Source organism: Bos grunniens, chromosome 12 (genome assembly GCF_055505025.1).
Source record: "Bos grunniens cultivar Pamir isolate PY7600 chromosome 12, Bosgru_T2T1.0, whole genome shotgun sequence".
Lineage (NCBI taxonomy): Eukaryota > Metazoa > Chordata > Mammalia > Artiodactyla > Bovidae > Bos > Bos grunniens.
The window spans coordinates 83,975,297-84,002,927 of NC_141176.1; the positions used below are offsets into that span (position 1 = coordinate 83,975,297).

General features: G+C 41.5%; 1 protein-coding gene across 2 annotated transcripts in view; it reads right to left on the reverse strand.

Moving 5' to 3' along the window:
* NALCN (sodium leak channel, non-selective) overlaps positions 1-27,631 on the reverse strand; it is a 307,320-nt gene that overhangs the window by 71,642 nt on the left and 208,047 nt on the right. For both annotated transcript variants that reach the window (XM_086330519.1, XM_086330520.1), the window contains 3 exons: positions 23,370-23,506; positions 21,938-22,079; positions 3,565-3,638 (listed from right to left, as the gene is read on the reverse strand). In XM_086330519.1, the coding sequence (XP_086186645.1) occupies positions 3,565-3,638; positions 21,938-22,079; positions 23,370-23,506 (353 nt within the window). The remainder of the gene's footprint in view (positions 1-3,564; positions 3,639-21,937; positions 22,080-23,369; positions 23,507-27,631) is intronic.

Here is a 27,631-nt window from a genome sequence, read left to right on the forward strand (position 1 = left end):
TGGGTCCCCTGAGAAGTGAGAACCCTGGTAATTCCACAGCTTCAATATCAGTACTAAGAACCAAGACCCCTCCATTAATAGGACTTGAATATTCATTCCAGGAAAATGAATGTCCAGGAATTTAAGGCCATAACAAGGAAGTAATTTCATTGTTAGCTTTAAGAACTTTCCGAAAATCCACTCATCTGAACTACAGACTAAAGGACTGTTTTCTCTCTCTAGAAAACAGGTCATCCACTGGACACACCGGTCCAGACTGGTTCTCACTGGTTCTCATTAAGACTCAGGCCGAGACCCTGCCTAGCTGGGTCCACCAACCCTAAACATTTTAAGAATGCTGTTACTCAAAATCAGTTATATTTATTTTTGAAAGGTAATACATGAAAATGAAGGTGTTAGTTGCTCAGTTGTGTCCAACTCTTTGTGACCCCATGGACTGCAGCCCGTCAGGCTCCTCTGTCCATGGAAATCCCCAGGCAAGAATACCGGAGTGGGTAGCCATTCCCTTCTCCAAGGGGAGCTTCCTGACCCAGGGGATTTGAGCTCAGGTCTCCTGCATCCCAGGCAGATTCTTTACCATCTGAGCCACCAGGGAGGTTAAGAATTCAAGACATAGAATAGAATAGATTTCTGCAGCAAAGATGGCAGCTCAGAGTCACCATTTATTTTCCCTCTTCTCAAAATCACTCCCAAATCAAGAAGGTAAGTGAAATAACAGAAATAAAAACTCCATCTCAATAGCTGATGACTGAACTGTTGAGCCATAGAGAGTGGAAAGGGCATTAAAGGCAGTGGACACCTAAACGTGTGTTACCTGTTCTTCATTCCCGACCCGGAGTGTTGCCCTCCTCCAAATAGTAATGGAGTAATAGTGTTTGTTCCCTGTGTATCCTGAAGAGTACTAAACTCTTTTTTTTTTTTTTTAATTGAGGTGTACCTGATGCATAGAGCTTCCCTGGTGGCTCAGTGGTAAAGAACCCACCTGCCAATGCAGAAGACTTGGGTTTGACTTGGCAACCCACTCCAGTATTCTTGCCTGGGAAATCCCATGGACAGAGGACCTGGCAGGCTACAGTCCATGGGATCAAAAAGAGCTGGACATGACTTAGCGACTAAAACAACAACTAATGTAAAACATCATATTAGTTTCGGGGTACAACATAATGATTCAATACTTGTACACACTGCAAAACGATCTAGACCCTTATATCAAGAATTTTGCCTAATCTCAACCAGACTTCCCCACTAAAAACACTGAAACCTAAGCCCCAAAACTTATGAATATTCACCCTTGACCTACCCCTTCTGAGTCATTATTAAGACTGCTGAACTGGGCGTTTTCCTCATAGTAAATATTACATTTCACTTGGCTTCATCAGCCGATTACTCAGATAACCTTTTTGGGCAGTCTATATCTCAAAGGCAGATGAGAAAATAGGGGTCAGATAAGCGAGTTGCTCAAAGTTATAGAGTCCCCTAACACTAAGTCCAGTATCCTGTGTACAGACTTTGGGCAGCCCAAAGATCACCTTCTCCAGACTTTAAACAGGGAACTAAGATCTCATATGCCCAGCAATGTGGCCCCCAAACTCCACTATTCTTAATAATGCAGGTGGAGTGGAAGAGAAACAGACTCCTCTTTAGCACCATTTAGAGAGAGCTTCCTTGGAGAAGGCAAGGAAAATGCCACCCCACTCCAGCGCTCTTGCCTGGAAAATCCCATGGATGGAGGAACCTAGTAGGCTGCAGTCCATGGGGTCGCTAAAAGTCAGACACGACTGAGCGACTTCACTTTCACTTTTCACTTTCATGCACTGGAGAAGGAAATGGCAACCCACTCCAGTGTTCTTGCCTGGAGAATCCCAGGGACGGGGGAGCCTGGTGGGCTGCTGTCTATGGGGTCGCACAGAGTGGGACACGACTGAAGCGACGTAGCGGCAGCAGCAGAGAGAGCTTCCTTTTATGGACTGATCTGTTCCCTGGTCAGCCACTCCACCTCCAGTGTTTAGGTACACACGCATGTGTGCTTAGTTGCTCAGTCGTGTCCGACTCTGCGACCCCACGGGCTGTAGCCCCCCAAGGCTCCTCTGTCTATGGAATTTCCCGGCAAGAACACTGGACTGGGTTGCCACTTCCTCCTCAAGGGGATCTTCCCCACCCAGGGATTGAATCTGTATCTCCTGCATTGGCAGGCAGATTCTTTACCACTGAGCCACCTGGGAAGCCCATTTCTTACTCACATCTGTGTAATACACACACCAATAAATTATATTCCAAATGCTTATGCATTTTTATAGTAATCATGCTACTTTATAACATGGTCTTGGAAAATATGCTTAAGTAGCTCACTCAATTTTCTTTCCTGATACTTTAAGGCAGATTTCAATTAAAATTACATGTTTGTATAAGTATTCTAAAATGGATATGCTGTTGATTCTTACAGATTTTAAATATACATTGATTTTAAATAAATTAATAAATTACAATCACTTTATTTGTGGTATTAATTCTTTTAAATTTATTAACATTGATATATAATTATAAAATTTTTTAAAATTCATATTCTTCTTAATTATCTCTTTACCCCCAACTTGACTACACTTCAGAAATAACTGACCATATTTATCTATTTAATATTTTAGATTCAAGCATCTATAATATTTAGGTTCAAGCTTCTACGAACCCACCTGACAGAATATCTAGTTTTATGAATTATGATCTAATTTTGTGATTTGTGTTCATATATGGAGAAGGCAATGGCACCCCACTCCAGTACTCTTGCCTGGAAAATCCATGGACGGAGGAGCCTGGTAGGCTGCAGTCCATGGGGTCGCTAAGAGTCAGACACGACTGAGCGACTTCCCTTTCCCTTTCCCTTTTCACTTTCATGCATTGGAGAAGGAGATGGCAACCCACTCCAGTGTTCTTGCCTGGAGAATCCCAGGGACGGGGGAGCCTGGTGGGCTGCCGTCTATGGGGTCGCACAGAGTCGGACACGACTGAAGCGACGTAGCAGCAGCAGAGCAGCAGCACATGAGTAAAATAGAGAGGCAGCTACAGTTTCTTTAGATCATAACCTTGTTCCCAGAGCTGATAAGTAACAACAACGGCAGAAGTCTGCCACTCATTTCACTTTGGGCAGAGTTCTTCTCGAATGACAAAGAATACAAATTTTGGGTTTTGTGACTCAAATTAAAAATACAGAAAGCTTTCCCGTTTACCATTTTCCCCTTAAATTGTGATTTGTCCTTTAGACATCACAAAAGACATAATACTTGTAAGGAGAAGTTATTTCCATCTTTCTGCCATTGTCCATACTTAAAATTTATGTTTAAGTGCATGAAAGAGAAAATGACCAATTGAGTTAGTAAAATATTACTTTTTCAAGACATCAATGATGTGTTTAACATTATTTCTAAGCATACAGTTACTCAAACCTACTTTCTAGCAGGAAGTATATATGAATACTCAGAAAATTATTATTTTAAAGAAACAGCTTTTTTTGTTGTTGTTTCATATAACCCTACTTGTGTTTAATTGTGTATCAATGTTAAATGGTGTTACCTTAAGATTTTCGTGACTGCAGTCTCCTTTTCTAGAAGATTCCTTGCCCTGATGCTGAAGACAGACTTGCGAAGCTGTAAAATTATGAGTGTGACTTTAGTTTCAGAATGTAAAGGGGAAACATACCAAAAGATCATTACATACACGAAACAGCTACACTATTAAAACATTAGGCATGAATGTTTTCACTAAAGCATCCTCATATGATTGATTCTATCATTTAATTTTAATTTCTACTCCTACTTTATTTGAATATAACTGCAAACAAGCTTTTTCAGCCACATGTCACAGCTATGGGGGCAACACACTGGCTGTGCTCATTGGTAATAAAATGTCCCTACATCTGGCTTCCTCGATAGTTAAGTGATAAAGAAACCCTCTGAAATGCAGGAGATGCGGGTTTGATCCCCGTGTCAGGAAGATCCCCTCAAGGAGGAAGGGGCAACTCACTTCAGTATGCTTGCCTGGAAAACTCTATAGACAGAGGAGCCCAGTGGGCTACAGCCACAGGATCTCAAGGAATCAGACATGACTGAGCACTCCTTCCAACCACACAGGCTTTTCAGTTTTCAAAGAATTCAAGGTTGCAATGACTACCGGACCCCTATCGCCATCTTTCAGTAAAATGTTCCCTAATATTTCAGTAAAATGTTCCGGGCCTGTGACCCAATCCTAATCTGAATGATGAGTTTAGGAGTTTTTTTTTGCCTACAGACATGAAGACAAAAATGAGATGAACTTTAAAGGTTTCTTCCTTGTTGCCATGATGAAATTACTGCAGGGGGAAGGATGAGAAAAACAATCCTGGAGGTTGGCTACAAACTTGAAGACACACTCCACAAACTCAGCTTCCTAGTTGCAGAAGGTGATTGGTGGCACGTATAGAGGAGCCAGAGAGGGTGGGAAAGGGGCAGAGGCAGAGGACAGAAGCACAGCAGCCTGGAAAGATTCAGGGCCAGGAAGGGTAGTGCAGACCACGGACAGTGCTCAGACAAAGCCCTATTCATTTTGATCAACAGATTAGATTTACTGAGTCCTTAGTATGATTTTAGTGACTACTGGAGATAAAGAGTTCCTTAGAATCTGAGGTCTTGCTTACCAGACACCAAAAGCCTAGTTATACAGTAAGTCTTCTATATACAAATGAGTTCTGTTCTGAGAGTGTGTTTATAAGTCCAATTTGCTCATAAGTCCAACAAATTTGGACTATGTCCAAAGTCAAAGCTGTGGTTTTTCCAGTAGTCATGTATGCATGTGAGAGTTGGATCATAAAGAAGGCTGAGCACCAAAGAATTGATGCTTTTGAACAGTGGTGTTGGAGAAGACTCTTGAGAGTCCCTTGGATTGCAAGGAGACCAAACCAGTCAATCCTAAAGGAAATCAGTCCTGCATATTCATTGGAAGGACTGATGCTGAGGCTGAAGCTCCAATCCTTTGGCCACCTGATGCAAGGATTCAACTCATTGGAAAAGACCCTGATTCTGAGAAAGAATGAAGGCAGGAGGAGAAGGGAGTGACAGAGGATAAAGTGGCTGAATGGCATTACTGACTCAGTGGACATGAGTTTGAGCAAGCTCTGGGAGATGGTAAAGGACAGGGAGGCCGGGTGTGCTGCAATCCATGGGGTCACCAAGAGTTATACACGACTGAGCAACTGAACAACAATCAACAAAGTTAGCTGAGGCCCCCCTCTAACACAATCTGCTGTATTGTACCGTACTGTAATAGGTTTATAATACATTTCACACAAATATTACATAAAAAACAAACAAGCACAAAAAATAAAGAGAACACTTTTAATCTTTACAGTATAGTACCATGAAATGTGGGGCTTCCCCAATAGCTCAGTGCTTAAGAATCTGCCTACAATGCAAGAGATCCAGGTTTGATCCCTGGGTTGGGAAGATCCCCTGGAGGAGGGCATGGCAACCCACTCCAGTCTTCTTGCTTGCACAATCCCATGGACAGAGGAGCCTGGTGGGCTATAGTTCACGGGGTCTCAAAGAGTCAGACACGAGTGACGCTACTGAGCGTGCACACACACACACCTTGAAAAGCACAGTAGTGCGGTGCACCAGCTGGCATACGGGACTGGCATCGAGTGAACAGGCAAGAAATAAGATACTGCACCACTGTGCTCTACATAGTCTTGACAGCAAGGCACAGAAAAGCGCAGTCACTTGTAAAGGATGCACACGCCCGACAATGTCCACCAGACCCGTGAGCTAACGTGCGTGACTGGGTATGGGAACACACGTTCACATCTTTGAAAGTTTGCAACTTGAAGGTTTGTATGTAGGGGAGTAACTGTGAAGAGAAGGCTGTGACACATGAGATTATCAGAAAAAAGCAGGACACAGTAGTTACTAAAGTGTTAGGTGATATGCAGGAAAGATGTAGGAAAGATGAGAAGGGGTGGTAAGGTTCTGGGTGGGGGAGAGCTAGGCGTGTCTGAAATAGTTAGCAAAGACTCGAATGAAGAAGTAGAAGTCATACTAGGCCTGGAGGCTGGTTGAGATTTCTACAGGCAAAGGAGGCAGTGGGTAAAGGACTCAAGTTGGAAATGTGTGCACAGGGCAGATTAATTTGGTGCAAACTATCCGTTTAAGTGCTGAGTCAGGTGGTCCTTCCAGCAAGGCGAGTGGAGGAAATACTATAAGGCACCATGTGTTCCAAACAAAGTTGAGGGAAGACGATCAAGCAGGAGACTGAACAACTCTGTATTCAGAGAAAGATAGACCATCCAGGGTCTGCTGAACAAAAGGTGAGTAACTTGAGGTACAATTCACAGGGCCCCAGGCTGCAGACAAACCCAGAAACAGATGCAGTCATGTCAACCCACACGGCCACATGGCCAGAGCCGGGAAGAGCTGGTCATCCCGGCACAAGTGACAACCTGCAGGACGTCACCATAGCAACAGGACTTTCCTACATCACGGCAGGCCCGTCATGAAGGGAAGGACCACTGAACACACCGGCAGTTTCTCTCATGTGAGGACAGCCAGTATACTCATCTGTTCTCAATAATGAAAAATGGAGCTGGTTTCATTATTCACTAGAACTCTTGGGAGAATAAATTAACGTATAGACAAGGAAACAAGAATGGAAGTCATTTTGTTGAAAAGTTACATTTTCAGGGTAACACACAAAAGCCCACTTGCCGTGATCAAATCATAAAGCTTTCTTACATTTTATCCCCTCGACTGACAAGTGACTTTGGGCATTGATTTAACAGCACATCTCCTTAGGAACATTGAGTGGAGTCCCTTTGAAGACAGCAGACTCAGTGAAAGGTGTTCACACAGTCACGAAAGGGCCCAGGCCGTGGCTGTGTCTTTCCCTTAGTGTAAGATGATGGCCTGAACGCAATCACCCAGCTACAGGCCCTGTACCAGGGCAGCTGATACTTAACACAGTGCTCTTCATGTTGGGAGACACCTTCGCAGAAACTGGGGACAGTACCTGTTCTATTGTTTATAAAATTATTTCTGCACTGCCTGTAATTTCTAAAGAAAAGTGAGAGTGCTAGTCACTCAGTCGTGTCCCACTTTGTGACCCCATGGACTGTAGCCTGCCAGGCTCCTCGTCCATGGGATTCTCCAGGCAAGCATACTGGAGTGGGTTGCCACTTCCTTCTCCAGGGGATCTTCCCAACCCAGGGGTCGAACCTTGGTCTCTGCATTGCAGGCAGATTCTTTACTCAGATTCTGAGTCACCAGGGAAGCCCAAAGGTTTCTAAATGATTTCTAAAGAGCCTCCAGATCTCCCTGTCCTACACTTGAACTGAACAAAACAGAATTTTTTTTTTTTAATTGGAGTACAGTTGCTTTACAATGTTGTGTTAGTTTCTGCTGTACGGCAAAGTAAATCAGCTATACGTATACATATATCCCTTCCTCCTTGGATTTCTTTCCCATTTAGGTCACCACAGGGCATGGAGTGGAGTTCCCTGTGCTGTACAGTAGGTCCTTATTACTTATCTATTCTATACATAAAAGTGTCAGAATACATTTCTAATTCATACCAAGGAGTCGCTGAGAACTGATTTTATAACTAACATCAGAATAAACTGGAAGTATAAATACTGTAATAGAATAAATTCAATTCAACTTTGGGAGATTCTTGACAGAAGAAAGATACCTAGATCTTCTATAGATACAGATGTAGAGAATTACATAGATCTGTGTAGGTATCTATACCTGTTAGCCTTGATATGTATTTATAAACTGTTGTTTCTTTCTGCAAATAAAGAAGGCCTATATAGGGATGATCTAGTTATTTGATTTCTTTAGTAAAGCCTTGCACAGTTCTTTCAGCCAAGGACAGGCCCTAAGCATCGGGAACTCAGAGCCACGCTGCTGTGCAGTGCCCTCTTCTGGCTGCAGGAGATACTGACAGGCACTTGAAATAATGAAAACCAGCCGAGTGTTTTTGGAATAATGCTTGTCTGCAGTTACGTTTTTTAGAGGGTCTTTCAGGAAAGGCTCATGGGCACAATATTACTTACATCATACATTACTTACATTCTTACATCTTGAAAGTCAGTTTTCTTAGTTATTAAAAAACCTAGATCACATACACCCTCTCTGACCATCCTATATGTCACTCTATTTTCTTCTGACACAAAGCATTGTTACTGAAAAGGCTGATGGGAATCTAAATGTTCTTTTCTTTTTCATAAACAAATAATCACTTGTTTTTTGGAGCTAGATTTTTTTTTTTAATTTAAGATCCTGTAATTTTTCTGGAATAGGTCTTATTTCTGGTCATTCATGATTGATGTTTTTGGATAAATGATGTATGCTTTCAACACATACTTTCAAATCTTTGTGTATTTCAGAAAATGTGAGTACTTCTTCTATTCTGGTGCTTTGGCTTTCCTCTTTTGGGACTCCTAAGATACAGAGGTAGGACATGTTTTACTTTCTTCAGTCTGCCATTTTCTTTTAAATCATTTCAATCTCTTTCTTCATTTTTTCCTGATTTCTTACAACTGCCACTCCTTAACTTTCTTTTTCTCTTAAAGCATCAACTGATGTATGCAATCAGGTTATGTTCCTTCTAATTTAGCATTCATTGCTTTTATTTACAGTTCTTTCCTGAGTCCTAGCACCTTACGTATGAAGTTTTTTTTTTTTTTACCTCATTGTGATAAGAAAAGATCCTTGGAATGATGTCAATTTTTTTGAATTTACCAAGGCTAGATTTATGTAAGCCTCTACTTTTTTACACACATTCAGGGTTGAGTTAAAAACTGATGAAAAAGCAAAAAGCTACTTGTCCTTGTAAACTTTTCATTTTGACTTCTGACAGAGTTCATAGAGGATAAGATGGCTGGATGGCATTACCAACTTGATGGACGTGAGTCTGAATAAACTCCTGGAGTTGGTGATGGACAGAGAGGCCTGGCATGCTGCGATTCATGGGGTCACAAAGAGTTGGACACAACTGAGCGACTGAACTGAACTGAACTGATAAGATAACTGCTTATGATCACAAATAGGACAGATGATTACTTTTCTTTTTTCTTTTTTTTTTAATTTTATTTTATTTTTAAACTTTACATAATTGTATTAGTTTTGCCAAATATCAAAATGAATCCACCACAGGTATACATGTGTTCCCCATCCCGAACCCTCCTCCCTCCTCCCTCCCCATACCATCCCTCTGGGTCGTCCCAGTGCACTAGCCCCAAGCATCCAGTATCGTGCATGGAACCTGGACTGGCATCTCGTTTCATACATGATATTTTACATGTCTCAGTGCTAGAAGTTTTCTAATTCTTACTTAGGTTTCTCTCCTAACCTTATGCGATATGTAACATCTTTTCACTTATTTTACAATGGCACAGTTTGAGCTCATTGTGAGTGTCCTTATGGCAGCTTTCGTGGTCCACAGGACAGACTTCTCTTCCTCATAATCTTATACTTGTAACTTTTAACTTGTAATCTTTTACTTGTAACTTTTTTATGGAACTTGACTTTGATGATTTTTGGTTGCTCATTTTCAGGCAAAACTTGTTTTCCTATATTTCCAGTATTTCTCTCCTAATTTCAGGGCTTCCTCTTCTGTATGTAAATAGGGATCAAACGAGGCAGCTTTATTTCTGGGATTTCCTGGTTGTTTCCACTCCCTCCTGCCAGCACCAACTTTTTCTGAGGCTGCATTCTCCTTGACCACTCTTGTTATTTTTGAGCCCACTCCTGGATGTTTTCCTTCAGTGTGGAAGGAAGAGGGTATCTGCCTGTTCCCAGAAGCATCTGATGCCCTGTAACTAACCTTGGCTTCCTCCCTACAGACACCAATATCTCGCGTTACTAACTGAATGTTTGTGTCTCCCAAATTCTTACGCTGAAGTCCTCAGCCCAGTGTGACGCTATTAGAAGAGAAGCCTTTGGATGGCAATCAGGTTTAGATTAGGTCATGAAGATAAAGTGCCTAAGAGGGGATGAGTGTCCTTATGAGACCAGGAAAAGATGTTCTTCCTTTTTCTACTAGGCGAAGACACAGCAAGAAAGCAAACACCCGTGACTCAGGAAAAGGAGCAAACGCTGACTTTGCCGACACCTTGATCTTGGTTCCCAGCCTCTAGAGCTGTGAGAAATAAATGTTTGCTGTTTAAGCCCCCCAGTCTGTGGTATTTTGTTATAGCAGCTCAAACAGACTAAGGCACCATTCAAAACATGTGGCTCTCAGTTTGTGAACCTGCTTTTTCCTAGAGTTCGTGGCTTACCTTGGTTTGTTGTAAGTATTGTTTATAGACTTTGGTGCATTATGTAGGCATTCTGTTTATTTTCCTATGGGAATTATAGGAGATTAAGAAACTATGCCAATGTCTCTGTCACTTTCCCAGAAGGCTCCTTAATTTTCCCTTGTTGAATTTTGCAGATTTATCACTTCTATTAGTCTTTTTAAAGAACACAGTTCTATTGACACTTTCATTGATTCTTTTTCTCCTTTTCAATTAGTGTCTGCTTTTAGCTTTATTATCTCTCCTCTGCTGCCTTACTGTGTTGCTGGTTGATTCTTTTCTAAACACTTGAGTTAAATACTTGGAAGGTTAATGTCAGCACTTATTCCTTTACTCACTTTATTCAAGGCCATGATTTTTCCTCTAAAAATGCCTTTAGTTACTTCTCACAAAGTTTGATATATACAACATGCATTATTTTTCAGTTCTAGAAGCTTTTTTTTCCATTGTGGTTTCCTCCATACTCCCTCAGTTATTTGGAAGTGGTTTTAAAGTTTCTAATGTGTGGGTGTTTTTTTTTTTTTGTAGTCGTTATTTAGTTTCTAACTTTATTATATGTTGGCCAAATGATGCCTAACATACTGATTTGGTTTCTCTTCAGAATTCCTTCAAAGTGTAGTAAATGGTCATGTTCTGTAAATCATTCATGTGTTCTTGAATCAGAATGCATATTCTTTAGTCACTGAATGAAGAATTGTATAAATGGTCATAACACGAAACTGGTAAACTGTATATTTCAAATCCATTAAATCCTTATTCATTTCTTTGGCTCTTTGATCATATGGTGAGGTACTATATTACATATTTTAAACTTAATCTTCAAATTAATCCTCATAGGTAGGTATTATTATCTCTCTTTCTCTATCTCTCTCTCTTTTTATTTTTTAACAGATGAGAGATCTGAGGTTCACAAAAATTAGGTTCTCTAAGGTTACTCAGATAATAGATTGCAGAGTTATGAATAGAGTTCTGGATTGGACAGTTTTTTACTATATCATGATGTCTATGCGAAATATCATATTATTTTAAAAGTATTTACAAAGCAGTATTAAATAAAAGAAAAATTAAAAAGCATTTGAAAACTCTACTGTAATAAAACATTGTTTGCTTGAGTTGCAAGAATTCGTTCACACGTACAACGTGCTCTTACTTGTGCCAACGCCTAATGCAAAATCTTAACGAGCCAAATTCTTCCTTTGCTCTATGTAAGCATAACTGATCTTTCAGAATAACAACCATGAGGCATTAAAAGAGGTCAATGACCTTTCTAACCCATTAGAGTCAGGATGGTTTACCGGATTTATATTTCACATTTACTGAATCTTAAAATCAGGGATCCGTCACAACTTTTAGCTAATTGGAACATTAATTCAATTTATTTAATCGACTGGAAGTAAACACAGGCCTATCAGGGAATATTAGATTCCTCTGGGGTGCTCCTTGCTTATATCTGAAGAACAATCTTTCACTGTAGTAACCTTCAAAATGGAGCCACTCATATTTATTTGAAAAAGAAACCCACAAATATTATAACATTCAAGTGGCTTTTCTGTTTTGGAGTTGTCAACAATACATTTCTGTTGCTAAGCGGGAAAAAGTTTGAGAGGCCTTAGTTTTCTTTTCTCACTTTGAAAATGTTGACAGATTGATATTAAGTGGGAAAGCATTTATAAAAACACATCCATTAGCCCCAAACCATGGTCCAATGAGCAAGCCTTGATGAATGTCATTCTGCGGGAAGAGTGTAGTATAATTATTGTAATGAACCACTTTATTGAACAAGTCTCCTACATAAAATGTAGTAATTGGAAATAAGCAATTACTTAAAATTATACAGGTTGAAGGTGGTATCTCATTTATCTGTATTTGAATTTTTCATGCACCTGTGAACTGAAAATTAATCCCAAAGTGCATATGACAGATCCTGTGCACGGCAAGATGTTTCTTTCCATAAAATAAACTTATTTGTAGAATCGACATTATGCTTAGAAAGGAAAAAATAAAATTAAAGGTGACTAGTGTCAGTGGTAGCAATGTTAAAAGAGACCTATTACAATGTATATAAAGGTGAATATCATTGTACTAGCAAGTCAGGAAGGTTTGAAAACTGTCTTAAATGTGACTTTTGTAAAAAGGAGGCTTTAGATGATGGGTCAAGATTTCTGATCTTAAGTTATTTCAATAATGTAAATTCTGAATCTCAAGAAAACAACAGGCATGAAAGTTAGAATATACACATAGATGTATGTGGACAGAATTGGGCTTCCCTGGTAGCTCAGTGGTGAAGAATTCAGCTGGCAATGCTGGGGACTTGGGTTTGATCCCTGGGTTGGGAAGATCCCCTGGAGAAAGAAATGGCAACCCACTCCAGCATTCTTGCCTGGAGAATTCCATGGACAGAGGAGCCTGGTGGGCTACAGTCTATAGGTTCGCAGAGTTGAACACGACCGAAGTGACTTTGCACACCTCCATGCACAATATATAGTGCTAACTAGTAATAAAACACAGTATATGCTGGGTAGATTTAGATTATACAGGTAAAAGCAAAATGATTTCATGGCTATTTTATATATATATATATATATATATATATATATATATATATATATATATATATATATGAACTCCGGGAGTTGGTGATGGACAGGGAGGCCTGGCGTGCTGCGATTCATGGGGTCGGAAAGAGTCGTACACGACTCAGCGACTGAACTGAACTGATGCACACACTCATATAAACAGAAAGACAAAGACTGAAAATCTGTAGAGATTTAAAAAGATGAGTGGATTTATGATTCTGGGAGAAAATGCCAGATGCTTTTACCCAAACAGCTGTTTGTGAATTTAAAACCCACGGCACTCTGACAGTACAAGGAACAGCCCTTGGTATCCTATTACAATTCAACTGTATTTGAACTTCAGAGCCAAAGAACAAGAATGTCAGCAGGAGCACCAACTATAACACATTGAGACTTCAAGGAATATAAAATTTGTAAGGACAACGATACTCAAAAGGGAAGAATATTTTAAAAGTACAGCAAAATGTAGATTTCAAAGATAGGTTTCGTTTCAGTGTCAGCTCTCTCAAACCTGTTGTGGAGCCTGTACTGAGAATACTTGATCAAAGTCTTTCTATATTATGTATAATATAGATTGATTAACTTTTTAAAAAAGCTTTTTATTTATTTATTGACCTTTAGTTGGAGCATGTGGGATCTAGCTCCCTGACCCAGGATCAAACCCGGGCCCCCTGCATTGGGAGTGCAGAGTCTTAGTCACTGCACCACCAGGGAAGTCCTTTTAGGCTGATTTACATTTGATCCCAAATAAATATGCATGAAGGGCTTCCAAGGTGGCTGAGTGGTAAAGAATCTGCCTGCCAAAGCAGGAGACGCGGGTTTGATCATGGGTCAGGAAGATCCCCTGAGAAGGAAATGGCAACCCACTCCAGTATTCTTGCCAGAGAAATCCCATGGACAAGGGAGTGTGGTAGACTACAGTCCACAGGGTCTCAAAGAGCTGGACACGATCGACTGACTAATGCACACACAGGTGGATTACGGTCCATTGGGTTGCAAAAGAGTCTGACACAACTTAGCGACAATACAACAAGGAATGCAAACAAATTACATGTAATTCCAAACCAAACGTGATCACACAATTATTCTGCAAAAAAAGAAAATCAATGATAGAGAATCCCTACTCTCATGTTAGCTGAAAGCAGGAACATGTGTTTTTGATCCAGGACTGAGCACACTGCATATAAAAGTCCCTAAGAAATGACTGTCAAGTAAATAGCATGCATACAAATGCAACTGCATTTTAATTTGAGTTCAAAAACGTACTGCAAAGATCAATAAAAATGGGGGAAAAAAGTTTCCATTTAATTGGTGCATTTTTTTTTGCTTGTTTGTTTCCTTTCCATTACTATTGTGAATACGTGGGCAATCAATTATCTACTAAAGCCTTCATATGCTACAGAGAAAACTGGCAGGGTTTTCATATTGGCTTTGATGAACACGCTTCTTCCCTCCCCGGGACCATACTACTTTGTATCCTTGTGATAAGGCCCCTGCTTAGTGGTAGCATCATGCTCTGTCCCAGTCTTCTCCCAGAGAGGTTTGAATGGCACTACAGAGTTGCTAAGCTATTATTTTAGAAAATTCTTTCAGAGTAAAAGCCAGAAAGATGAAAACAGGCTATTCTCTCTTTTTTTAAAGTGAGTTAACGTTCACCATGGAAATTATAGATCAGGCCGAGTATGTGCGGAGTTACTGGAACAAATCATTGAACACTCTATAATCATGTAGAAAATTATAAAATGCAGGATGGCAATCAACCAGTCTTTGTGAACACTAAACCTTTCTAGAACAACTTAATTTACTTCTCGAGAGGCAAAGGCACTGGGTAGGCAATGCGGGTAGCAAATGAAATATCATCAAAAATCAGACTTTAAAAAAATCAGATTCATGGACAATGAGAAAAATAAATCAGCAACTAATATATTGTGCTCAACTAGATTGCTACCTCTTAAGGTTAATTTAAGTAAAAGTAAAGTTTCTTGGTTGATGACTGTAAGTGCACTTGCTGAATCTGACTTCATGGCATGGTTTAATTACAGTAACTTTTTTCTCTTGTTTCTTTTTAGGCCACTCTGTGCGGCTTGTGAGAGCTTAGTTCCCCAACCAGGGATGGAACCTGGGCCCTGGCAATGCAAGCACTGAGTTCTAAGCAATGGATCACTAGGGAATTCCCTAAGGTAGCCTTTCTTATCCAATGTGATAGGCACATCATATACTATGCCAGGTATGATGCTAAGCATTTAACATATAATTATTTAATTCTTGTAACAAACCTTAAGAATAACAACGATCTCTGTTTTTTAGATAAGAGTTGGCACTTACATCACATAATCAGTATTACTGGTCTTTATGACTGTTCTATTTTGCTTCTCACCAGCAGATATGCTATCCATTATCTTTCCAAATACTTCCTTCTGCCTGGAGCACCTACTTCTTCTATTGCTCAATCTTCCTTCTCTGGTAGGAAGGATTATATACCTTCATTCTGGAGAAGGACACGGCAACCCACTCCAGTATTCTTGCCTAGAGAACCCTGTGGACAGAGGAGCCTGCGTCTATGGGGTCGCACAGAGCTGGACTTAGCATACATGCACGCGTTGGAGAAGGAAATGGCAACCCACTCCAGTGTTCTTGCCTGGAGAATCCCAGGGACAGAGCAGCCTGGTGCGCTGCCATACGGGGTCGCACAGAGTCGGACATGACTGAGGCGACTTAGCAGCAGCAGCAGCATACCTTTATCCATTCATACGTGTTTCTCCACATCAGACTAAAAGATTCTAAAGGGCATAGTTCAAGGGCACAGTTTCCGTCCGATTCACTGTTGAATTCCCATAGCCCATAGGAGTGCCATACGAGTAACAGGCTTTCCATAAATGCTTGTTGAAAGACTGAGTGAATCTTGAAGTCTTATAGAAATGAAAATGGTAAACGAAATACAGTAATTACTTTTTTTCACTTTCCTCCCCATTTGTACGTGTGTTAGCTATTGATTATGAAGGCTTATTGTGGAAATTTCTATGTGTTTAGCAGAAGACAGCAGATGTTATCTGCTGTTGGAGAAATAAATCCTCACTCTTTATCACACGGGTTCCAGTGACTGTTCTGGGAAGTGCAGAACCACAAGGTGACGGGGACAGCCCTCATCTCTCCGTCTGTCTCGTGCTGATATGACTCTGGGATGTGCCCTCGTGTTCCCCAGACACGAGGTTCTGACCCCAGAAGAGGCGCCCCAGCCGAGGCTGAAGTCAGAAGGATCAGAGAGGTCCATCAAAGACAGTATCTCAGATCCAGCCATGGTGGAGGCCTTGACTTTGATGAGATGACTCACTTCTGAGCGCTGAGCGGGTTGCTCTTACTAACAGGTCTCCCAGAAAGCCAAGTTCACGTCTCAGTTTATTGCTATTATTATTAACAAACACTCTACTTAGAAAATAGAGGGTTTAATTTCAGTAATTTGTTGTTGTTCAGTCAGTAAGTTGTGTCCAACTCTTTATGACCCCATGGACTGCATCACACCAGGCTTCCCTCTCCTCTATCTCCTGAAGTTTGCTCAGATTTATGTCCATTGAGTTGGTAATGCTATCTAATTATCTCATCCTCTGTCGTCCCCTTCTCCTCCTGCCTTCAATCTTTTCCCAGCATCAAGGTCTTTCCCAACTAATCAGCTATTCCCATCAGGTGGCCTAAGTATTGGACCTTCAGCATCAGTCCTGCCAATGAATATTCAGGGGTGATTTCCTTAGAATTTCAATAATACAGAGGGAAAAAATGAGTAGAAAACTGCTACCTGATTTTCTACTGCTTGCAAACTAGAAAGAATCCTTCAAGATCTGCAGGTTTATCCTTTAATTAGGAAGAAAGGGAACCCCTTGAAGATTCCCATGGGGGTGTAGGGGAAAGGGAAGGGTAAGAGATGTGGGGATTGGCACTTTGGAACCCATTTCTATGGGGTTCAGAAGGACAGTCACCCCAAGGGAAAAGTGGGACCACACTGATGTCTTTTTCCTTTAGGATTTGATTAAGCCACACAACATTTAAAGCTATCACACATTTAAAGATGTTAGATTTTTGTTTGCTTTTTGCTGATGGAGAAGGACAGGTATTTTTAAATGAGGTGATAAAGGTAATCAAACAGGGCTATTTTAAAAAACATGGTCTCTGCAAAGTGAGGTTGCCATGGGAATTTCTTACAGTTGTTCAAAGCCAGGATAATTACTTGAGAAAATCTTGCTTAACATGTGCTTTTGCTTTCTTGCACTGTCTAATCAAACACACACCCACCCTCACCCCTCCTGGCTTTTGTTGTCAGGTCTTCCCCTTAACTTGTGATTTCTAGGTTCCTGGGGACTCTGTTCTTCTTTGGCAAGAAAAAAGGAAGCTGCTCTAGTGCAGAGGGAGTCAGAAGTTTCTCCTGACATGTAATTGTTAGGAGAAAAGTTTGATTAATACTCCGCTGTTCCTTGGTTCACCGTATGAGAATCACTGAAAGCCAGCCTCTCATTTTCTTCTGATTTCTTACTTGTTTTGGGGAAAACAACCCAGGAGAGTTTCTTCACACAGAGCCAAGGGCCTTGCTCTCCACTGGACACTGACCGATGTTTCCAAAGGCAGCTGGAATGTAATAGAAATTTACAAGCGCTTGCTGAGAAACGCTCTGTTCAGGAATTTTGCTGTGTGTATATTTTTGTTTTTAAGTGGCTTTTAGAGGTTTCTTAAGAAAAATGAAAAAGGTTTGCCATATTTAAAAAAACAGATACCAAGGGCTTCCCTGGTGTTCCAGTGATTAAGAGTCTGTGCTTCCAATGCAGGGCACGCAGGTTTGATCCCTGGCAGGGGAACTAAGATCATAGAAGCTGCAAAGCACAGCCAAAAGACAAACAAAAAACCCTAAAAATACAGATTCCAGACTACTTTCTCCTTGATTTCTAAATACTTCCCTTAATTTGCTATCACTGCAATTCATTAAGTGGGATTTTCTGTCTTGGGTTTCCCTGGCCCAAAGCCCTCGAGGATGACAGATCCTAAGTATTTATGAAGAGCACCAGGAGTGTAAGCTGGAAACAGTGAATCTTCAAAGAATTAAGTCTGCTTTCCTAGAAGCCTAAGGAAAGTCAAAGCTTTGAGAATGGGTGGCCACCCAGGGAAGTCTTTTTTTCTGCTGTCACAACAGCATAGCCAGCTACTGCTGAGATGAACAGATGAACTATGGTCCCTACGTGCCCCTTTCCAGATGTTGAAGGCTGTGAAAAGATGAACGATATTGTTCCAACTGTAGTTTATCTACATACGGCCAATGAGGGATGAAGGGCAACTTAAGCACCGCTGATGGTTTTCCGTGTATAAGACCATGTACTGTGAGAATCAACCGAACTTCTAGATGGGGACTGCCTGCAGTCTCCCAAAGGTTCCAGTCCCTTTAGAGCTGAGGGACTTGGATCCCCCGAGGATCAGGCTCTTTGCTAGTTCACTGTATATTAGGGGATTATGAGAGGACTCAGGTTACAGAATAAGGCTATAATTGTTTTCTTACTTGTAAGATAGTTAAAAGTAACAGTTAAGCAAGAATATAAAAAGAAGCTACAACACATAAGGACATGAAACAGATCAGAGATGGCATTTGAAATTCCTCGACCTAACCCAAGGTGCATATTCAAAAGCAGAGACATTGCCAACAAAGGTCCATCTAGTCAAGGCTATGGTTTTTCCTGTGGTCATGTATGGATGCGAGAGTTGGACTGTGAAGAAGGCTGAGAGCCGAAGAATTGATGCTTTTGAACTGTGGTGTTGGAGAAGACTCTTGAACCAATCCATTCTGAAGGAGATTAGGCCTGGGATTTCTTTGGAGGGAATGATGCTAAAGCTGAAACTCCAGTACTTTGGCCATCTCATGCGAAGAGTTGACTCATTGGAAAAGACTCTGATGCTGGGAGGGATTGGGGGCAGGAGGAGAAGGGGACGACAGAGGATGAGATGGCTGGATGGCATCACTGACTTGATGGACGTGAGTCTGAGTGAACTCCGGGAGTTTGTGATGGACAGGGAGGCCTGGCGTGCTGTGATTCATGGGGTCGCAAAGAGTCAGACACGACTGAGCGACTGAACGGAACTGACTGAACCCAAGGTGGAGATCACCAGGCAGGCAGGGATGATGATGAACTCACAGATGTTTCAAATTCCCTTCAGATGCCCCTTCTCCTCCCACCCTCCTACCCCCACGTTGATCTTTCATTTTTTCTCACCTATTTCGAAATAGTCTGTTCAGGAAACGTGAGAGACATCATGTTTCCTCGCAGACAGAAAATACATTTTCAGAGAATAAGAGTTCAATTTTGTGTTGATATTTCCAATGGATATCATTAGTAGGGATTAAAAATATGCAAGCTGTGGATGTGTCAAGTTTGGCATCTAATTATACCAGCTTTCAGCATCCTTCCTGGAAAGGGCAGGTCATAACCACAGCCCAGACTGGGGCTTCACAGCACATTCTCTGGCTTAAAGTCCACTTCTGAAATAAATTTAGAAAATAAGGCAATCTGTGTTTTTGTATGTAAAGTGCAATTTTAGTCCGATCGGCTGAAACCAGGCCATTATCCTTTGACTGGCTTATCCACCAACACAGAAATGTTTCTGCTTCTATGCCATGTACACAATACTGAGTAAACATAACTATGGGGAAAGAGACATGACAAGTTTAATAAGAACTTTTTAAAAAGAGTATAAGTCTTTGTGTATGTGCGTGCAAAGTCACTTCAGTCATGTCCGACTCTTTGCAACCCCGTGTACATAGCCTGCCAGGCTCCTCTGTCCATGGATTCTCCAGGCAAGAATACTGGAGTGGGTTGCCATGCCCTTCTCCAGGGGATCTTCCCAACCCAGGGATTGAACCTGTATCTCTTTTCGTCTCCTGTATTTGCAGGCGGGTTCTTTACCACTAGTACCACCTGGGAAGCCTGGAGAAGAAACACACTACAGAATAAATGAACATCAGCATCATGTGTGTGTGAGTCGCTCAGGCGTGTCTGACTCTTTGTGACCCCATGGACTGTAGCCCGCCAAGCTCCTCTGTTCATGGGATTCTCCAGGCAAGAACACCAGAGTGGGTTGCCATTCCTTTCTCCAGGGGATCTTCCTGACCCAGGGATTGAAGCCAGGTCTCCTGCACTGCAGGCAGATTCTTTACTGTCTGAGCCACCAGGGAAGCCCCATCGTCATCATCATTGAGAATAAAATCACCAAACTACAGCAGAGAATGGGGGAACTGGGGGAGTGATAAAGGGCAGAAGTTTGTTTCATTCTGGGAGGGGATGGGAGAAAAGGAGAAGAGGAATAATAAACATCCTCTGAAGTGTAACCTTCGGAGAATGGGGAGAAACAGAGAATCTTGGAGCGTGAAGGAATTGGTATTTTATGGCCACACAGTAATAGAGAAGTATAAACCGTAAGTCCCCTATAAATGAACCTTCAGGTTGAGAACGTTCGAAGATTCCAGCGTGCATTTCATCCGCATCGGGCATGAGTGTCACTGCAGCTCGCATCCCACCCCACTCCGTCTCCCATCCCTGATGACCCTCCAGCTCTACCGCCTCCCACCCCTCTCTCTCCTCCAGTTAGGAGCTCTTCCTGCCTGCCCCTCGATGCCAGCCCCTGTGAACCAGCTACTGTACTGTACTACTGTCCTCTTCAAGGTGCTGTACCGTAAGGTTAGAAGTGTTTACTTTTTTGTATTTCTTATGTATCATGTGTGAAAAGTGTCATAAAGCTATTATAATACAGTACAATACAGCTGACTGTGTTAGTTGGCTGCCAAGGCTAATTTTGTTGGCTTAAGAACAAACTGGACTTTCAAGTGCACTCTTGGGACAGAACTTGTTCGTACGTAGAGGACTTACTCTATTTGATGATAAGCCGCAGAAAAACGGTGGCAACAATTTAAAGGGTTAAAAGAGAAGCTAGGAGTTCCAAAAGAGAAATACGTGCAATTGAATTAGATGCTTTTGCAAACAAACTCTAATATGTAATCTCTTTCACAAACTCTGTGATCCATCTTTCATTTTCTAACTGTGGAATTTGGGAAAAAATTCCCTATCTACTTTTGAAATGATAAGTGAAAGTCAGTTGTGTCCAACTCTTTGCAATCCCATGGACCATAGTCCACCAGGCTTCTCTGTCCATGGGATTCTCCAGGCAAGAATACTGGAGTGGGTTGCCATTCCCTTCTCCAGGGGATCTTCCTGACCCAGCGATCGAACCCATGTCTCCTGCATTGCAGGCAGACTCTTTACCATCTGATCTACCAGGGAAACTCAAATGATAAAGACATAGGTAAATCAGAACATGGATAAGATAATGTGCCTAGAGATCATACCTGCCACAGGCCTTAGTAAACTCAATAAAGGTGGTTATTGGGACTAATTTTAGAGAAGCTTGCTCTAGTTAGTCTCCTTGGTATAATAACTGGAATAAGTATGGTCTCTTGCAGAAAGCAATGTATAGGCCACCGTTAAACCTGGGCTGAACTTGAGAGCTCAGAGCCCTTCCTTCTGCACGTGAAAAACTGCAGGTTTGGGGAGACTGTCAGCCTCCCGGAAGTCACCCAGCTGTCACACGTCACGGCTCAAAAGCTGACTTGTAGAAATGAGAATTTTAAATTCCCAAATTTACAAATGTTAGGTTTAATGATCTCTTCAAAAGCTAAAATTATTTTCTTCATTATTCTCCTGAGACATTAGGATTTCAGGACCCAGTTCTGTGCCATGGTTCTTTTCTCTAACACCCCCCATCCTTCATTTGCTCAGTTGCCTCTGACTCTCTGCGACCTCCTAGACTGTAGCCCGCCAGGCTACATGGAATTTACCAGGCAAGGACACTGGAGTGGGTTGCCATTTCTTCCTCCAGAGTACCTTCCCGACTCAGGGAGCAAACTGGTGTCCCTTACATCTCCTGCATTGACAGGCAGATTCTTTACCACTGGGCCACCTGGGAAGCCCTTTCCTCTAACAAAGGCTTAAGGAAAAATCTGGTTGTTTGAGACAGTGGTTCTTACTTTTTGGTCAATGTATTTGTTGTCCTCAATCGCAGACCGTTTGGAGTGATCGCAGGATGAGGAAGATGTGGACGGAAGGCTTCGTAAGAGGCAGCAGGTGTCCTGTTGCTGGCGATCAATAAACTGCTTCATGAAACTTTCCCTTTGCAAAAGAAGCACACACACATCAAGCATTATTAACGACATGGAGCAAGGGCTGGGATGGCATTTTGCAAGGATGCATTTGCCTGAGCCAAGTGAAAGCAGTGACAAAAGTTCATAGAAAATAAGACCAAGAGGTGTTTAGATTTAATTGAAAATATTATTTGCAAAGTGTTTAATTTAGAGAAAAATTCCTGCATCTTCAGTCATTCCTGTTTTTAAAAAGTCATGTCCCTAAAATTACTTTTATGCAACAATATTCAGTAATTAATGGTATCTTTTGAACCTTATTGTGGTAATAAGATCTTAGTTCATCTCTCTGAATTTTCACTTATCGTAAGAATCCTTGAGAGATAATTTTACACTTCAAGACTCAAAATAACTCAAATGAAACTTCATCTGATCTCCAAAGCATGGGGAGAATTCAAATAACATCTTTTCAAAATAACTGCTAATCTTGAATCTAATTTATGACTCTTTTATATACTTTGTATTTTCAGGTTTTAAATTTTGCTTTTTTTTTAAATCAGAAGTGCAAATAGATTTTGATTTGAATTTTAAATTTATGGCATGACCTTCAGTCTCATACTTTAACCTTCCCATATAGTTGTTTTTAAAAGTAGTTACATAAAAATGTCATATCTGACATTATTCTAGTTATATTTGTAATTTTTGAGCTAGAACTGGAAGACTTTCCTTTAAACATTAAAAATGAGCGTTTTAAAGCATCTGCAGTATAAGTGTTTAACTTGACGGGAAAGGTGGTATAAAATCATATTAGTATGGGTATAAAATGCCATGGTTCCTCTTTTAAAAAAACTGGGAGACAAAGTATATTGTACCCAGATATGGCATTTTAAACAAATGCTGTCACAGTCATCCAGAAACCTGGCCGGTGGTCATTTCTCCATTTAGTTGAACTCAGAAGGGTCTCAGAGGCAATTTTATCCTGACATGGTTGAGGGTCAGAGGCCAGTGTCTGCCTACACACCATCTTTGCAAGTTGGACCACCTGCACCAGTTCCCTGGGACATCAAATTCCCGAGAAGCGGTCTCAGGCGGAAGCAGGGGTCGGTCGGCAGTCTTCCTGCCTGGGCTAACACAGGTGACTCTACTGTGGGTGTATTTTTTAAAGGGATCAGTGATTTTTAAGAAAGGAAGACAGAGTAGTAGCATGGATAAAAACTTACAAGGAAGCCACGCCCACATGAGTTTGAAAGGGACGAATCAGACTTAAGATGAATGCTTTACAGTGTATTTGAGATAGACAAGTAAGGAAATACTTTAATACCTGATTTTAGGAACTGTAAAATCTGAAGGAAGCTTTGAGATCTTCACCATTTGCGGTCTGTTCGGAAATTTTTCAAAGATGCGAAGTCGCAAAGGGAGCTTTTCCTTGGTGTCTGCGTTTGCTTCACTTTGCTTTAACTAAGGAAAAAATAAGAGGAAGCGGGGGAATCTATATGTCACAGTCTATCAGAGTATTTGAATCAAAGGAACAATGAGTTATTACATGAAGAAACAGCAGGTGGCAGTAAAGCCCCACCAAGTATTCAAAGTCTGAGCACTGAGAAAACCAAAAGGGAACCAAAACTAAATCAGAAAAAATAAAATTAGAAGAAAAATTTTTATTTTACCCTGAAACATAATCCCCTTTCCGTACCAAATATGATTTTTTTTATTGTTGACTGGCATTATCACTAACATATTTAAACAGCAAAATGTTTCATAAATATGTGTGCTAGAACTAGAAATCAAAAGAATTAAAACAAATAGAAATGAAAATCTCAAGGGGTAATGTTTGAAAGAGGGAAAATGTCAAGGAAATTGATCATTTTTAGTTTAGCAGATTAACGAAAGAAAAACTCAAACTGGAAACAACACATTTGGTACATAAAGCCAGAGTTTTCTATGCAGTTATAAAGATGCTTGGGAATTATTCAGTTACATGCCATGAGCTATCTGGGGATTAGCAAGCAAATGGTTTTATTATTTGCTTATTTCTACTTCTATTAGTTTGTTTTTATATTTCTACAGATTAGGTTTCACGGAAAATGAGGATTTACATTACACACGCTGAGCTGAGAGGTCAAAAAGTACTTTAAATCAGGCAGTCTTTCTTGGTGAGGTTAGAGAAATAAGTTTCAAAAGCTACTTCTTATCCCTTGTGGGGTATATGCTTTTACTTTATAATGACAGTCTGTTCTGGGTTTGTGGAAAGATGAATGTGAGAGGCCAAGGAAGCCTTTATAAAGTCAACAGAGGTGGCAGCTCTTCCTTCCTACCATCTGCGGAAAACCAAACTGGCCAGAGAGACCATGAGCGTTATGAGGGAACATCCCAAGTTCAATGCCATTTATGGCTCAGTTGTCCAACTGCTTGTGAGCCCATAGGGAGATTCTATGTCCTGATTCCTAGTTTGGGAAACTTGCCATTTTTTTCTTCAAGAGTCCCTTGGACAGCAAGAAGTCAAACCAGTCCATCCTAAAGGAAATCAACCCTGAACATTCATTGGAAGGACTGATGCTGAAGCTGAAGCTCTAATACCTTGGGCACATGATGCAAAGGGCCAACTCATTGGGGAAGACCCTGATGCTGGGAAGGATTGAGGGCAAGAGGAGAAGCGGGCAGCAGAGGATGAGATGGCTGGATGGCATCACTGACTCAATGGACATGAGTATAAGCAAACTCTGGGAGATAGTAAAGGACAGGGAAGCCTGGTGTGCTGCAGTCCATGGGGCTGCAAAGAGTTGGACATGACTTATTGATTGAATAACCACTAAAGGAACTATTCTTGCATTTTGGTTTTATATAATATGAATATTTCCCTTACCCATTTGTATATCTTCTATAGCTTTGTGAGTCATCTTTGACTCTCTGTCTTTGGTGGTGGATCATTTAGGGGAACAGGCCACCATTGTTCACTGCCTTCTCCCTCCCCGAGCAGGACACTGAACACAGCACGGTCTCAGTAATTTGACAGTTATGACAACAACAATGATGAAGAATGAGCTCCCAAAGGTGCAGAACAAACCCTGTGAGCATTTCCAGGAGATGCAGGCAATCAGAAAAACGGCTCCACATAAAAAGAGATGCATGAGCAAGAGACATGTTTCCCAAAAGTTTATTGGCACAACTCATAGAAAAATATTTGTAGTGGTAAGTAGAGCACCCAGGGGGAAAGAAAAACAGCTAATATGTTAACTCAGACCAGAGAGGAAGGCAATTCTAAAGGGCCAAAGACAGGCTGAGAAGACAGAACAGAAATGAAGCGTTTAATTCATGCGACTGCTGACTCATTTATTTACACATCGATGCAGTCACTTACAAATCAAACCCCATAGGCCAGGTTCCATGCTAAGCTCTGGAGACTGAAAGATAACTAAGATAGAGTATGTGCTCTCACGGAGCCCGCATTATAACGGACAGTTATAGAAATAGATAATGGCAATAAAATACAATAGCCCTTCCAGCTGAGTCATACACAAAGTGTGCACACAAGGTGAGGAACAAAGGGAGAAATTAGGATAAAAAAATAAAGCAGGTGCTGCTTTTCCTTCTAGAGACTTCTTGGTGGCAGAATTGCTACACGTGATCACATTAGTCAACACTGGAGCTGTGGGCCTGCCGGGACTGGGATGCATCTTTTATGAGTCTTCAAAGAGACAGAAGGGCAGATGGTATATTAATCAGGATATGCCATCAGAACAAAAACATGGAGGAGCTCTTTTCCTAAACACCTCTCAGCTGGCCCAGTCTCTGGATCCCCACTGGTGATCCCCTGGTCAGAAGCACCCCCTGGCTCCCGCCCACCCTCCCACCGTCACCCCGTGTGGTTTGGCTCCTTCAAATCTATCCCACACCTGCAGTCACAGTCATCTTCTCCTTTTCCGGCTTAAACCCTTCAACGGTGGTCCGCTGCTCTCAAACAAAACTGTCAGCCTCTAGGCTTCAGCAGCCGACTTGCTGTGACCTGTCCTTACCTGTCCCCACCTGTCCCGGCCTCACCTGGCCCTGGCCCACACTGTATTCCAGTCACGCCTGCCTCTCTCAGCTCCTCAAAAGTGTCCTGGCCTCTGACCCAGAGCCTCTGTCGCCCTGGGAGCTCCTCTCCTCCCTTTCCTCTCTTGTTCTTCATGAACTTCTACTTGCTTTTCTAATTTCAGTTCCATCAGCGATTCCCCAAGAAGCTTTCTCTCGTCACCAAGATTTCCCCCTCACGAGCCCAGGGCACAGCGGGTGGGACCATATGGAGTCGCCATGTTGGTGTAGGTCAAAGCAGACGACGAAATCGGTCATTTCTTATGCTTCAACCTAACACACACTGTTCCAGGTTCCTAGGACTGTGGTAACAAGTTGCTGTGAGATCAAATTGGTTAAAACAACGAAAACTGATCCTTTCCGCGCTCTGCAGGCTGGAAGTCCCGAGTCAGGGGCGCAGCAAGGCCGTGCCCTCTCTGAAGACGCCGGGGCAGCCCTCTTCCTTCACTCTCAGCTTCTTGGCCACCCCCGGTGTCTCCTGGCCTGAAGCTGCGTCACTTCAGCCTCTCCCCCTGTCCCGCCTGGCCTGTGTGATTCCCTGTCTCTCTACTGGAATCTCCCTCTCTTCTCTCTTACGAAGACACCAATCACTGAAATCAGGGTTCACCTTAAACCAGGATGATCTTAACTGATTACACCTGCAAAAATCTAATTTCCCAATAAGGTCCCCTTCTGAGGCTCCTGGTGGACATCACTTTGCAGGGACACCAAAAAACCACTACATGGAGCATCATTTGAACCTAGCGTGTCTGACCTGAACACTCTCTCTGTCTTTCCTGAGACTGGAAACTCTTGGAGGACAAGGAGCATATGGGGATTTTCCATTATTCCGTATCTGGGGTTGGCCACAATATTTGACACAGAGGAAGCTAAATAGGCATTTGTTGAATAAATAATTACACAGATCAGAGGGTGGAACTACAGTCTCCAGCAGATAACTGGGAAATAGAAAAGAAGGATTTTAGGTATAGTCTAAAGAATGGAGAGATAAGCAGAAAATTTACTACTTGAATAAATTTGTTGGTGTGAAATACAGGTGTCCCTGGATTTACAAAAGAGAATAAAATTAGACTGTGGCGTTTCACCTGAACGTATGTCTGCCACTGATGAACAGAGGAAGGTTTAGAATAAATTTACACGTAATATTTTGTAACATTTAATCAAATATCCTAGAATACAATGTTTAATATATGTATGTTACCAGTATTAAAAAATAATCCCATGCCTATGTTTTTAAAATGGATCTCATCTCATTCTAACTTGTATTAGAGTTATTTATACTCCCTAAAGCTTGTAAGCTCCTTAAGGGTAAGATTCCACTTTTAATTTACTTTTACAGCACCTTCTAGAGAGTAGAAATAGAACAACTGTTTGTGACTAAACGGCTTTGAACTCAGCGTGAGTTGACCATTGCACTGTAAAACTGAAAAAAAGCAGGCGAGAAAATCTTTTGATGACTCAGAAGGCTCTTCAGGATCCTGCAAACTCTCCTTTTGACTATTGGGCATTGCT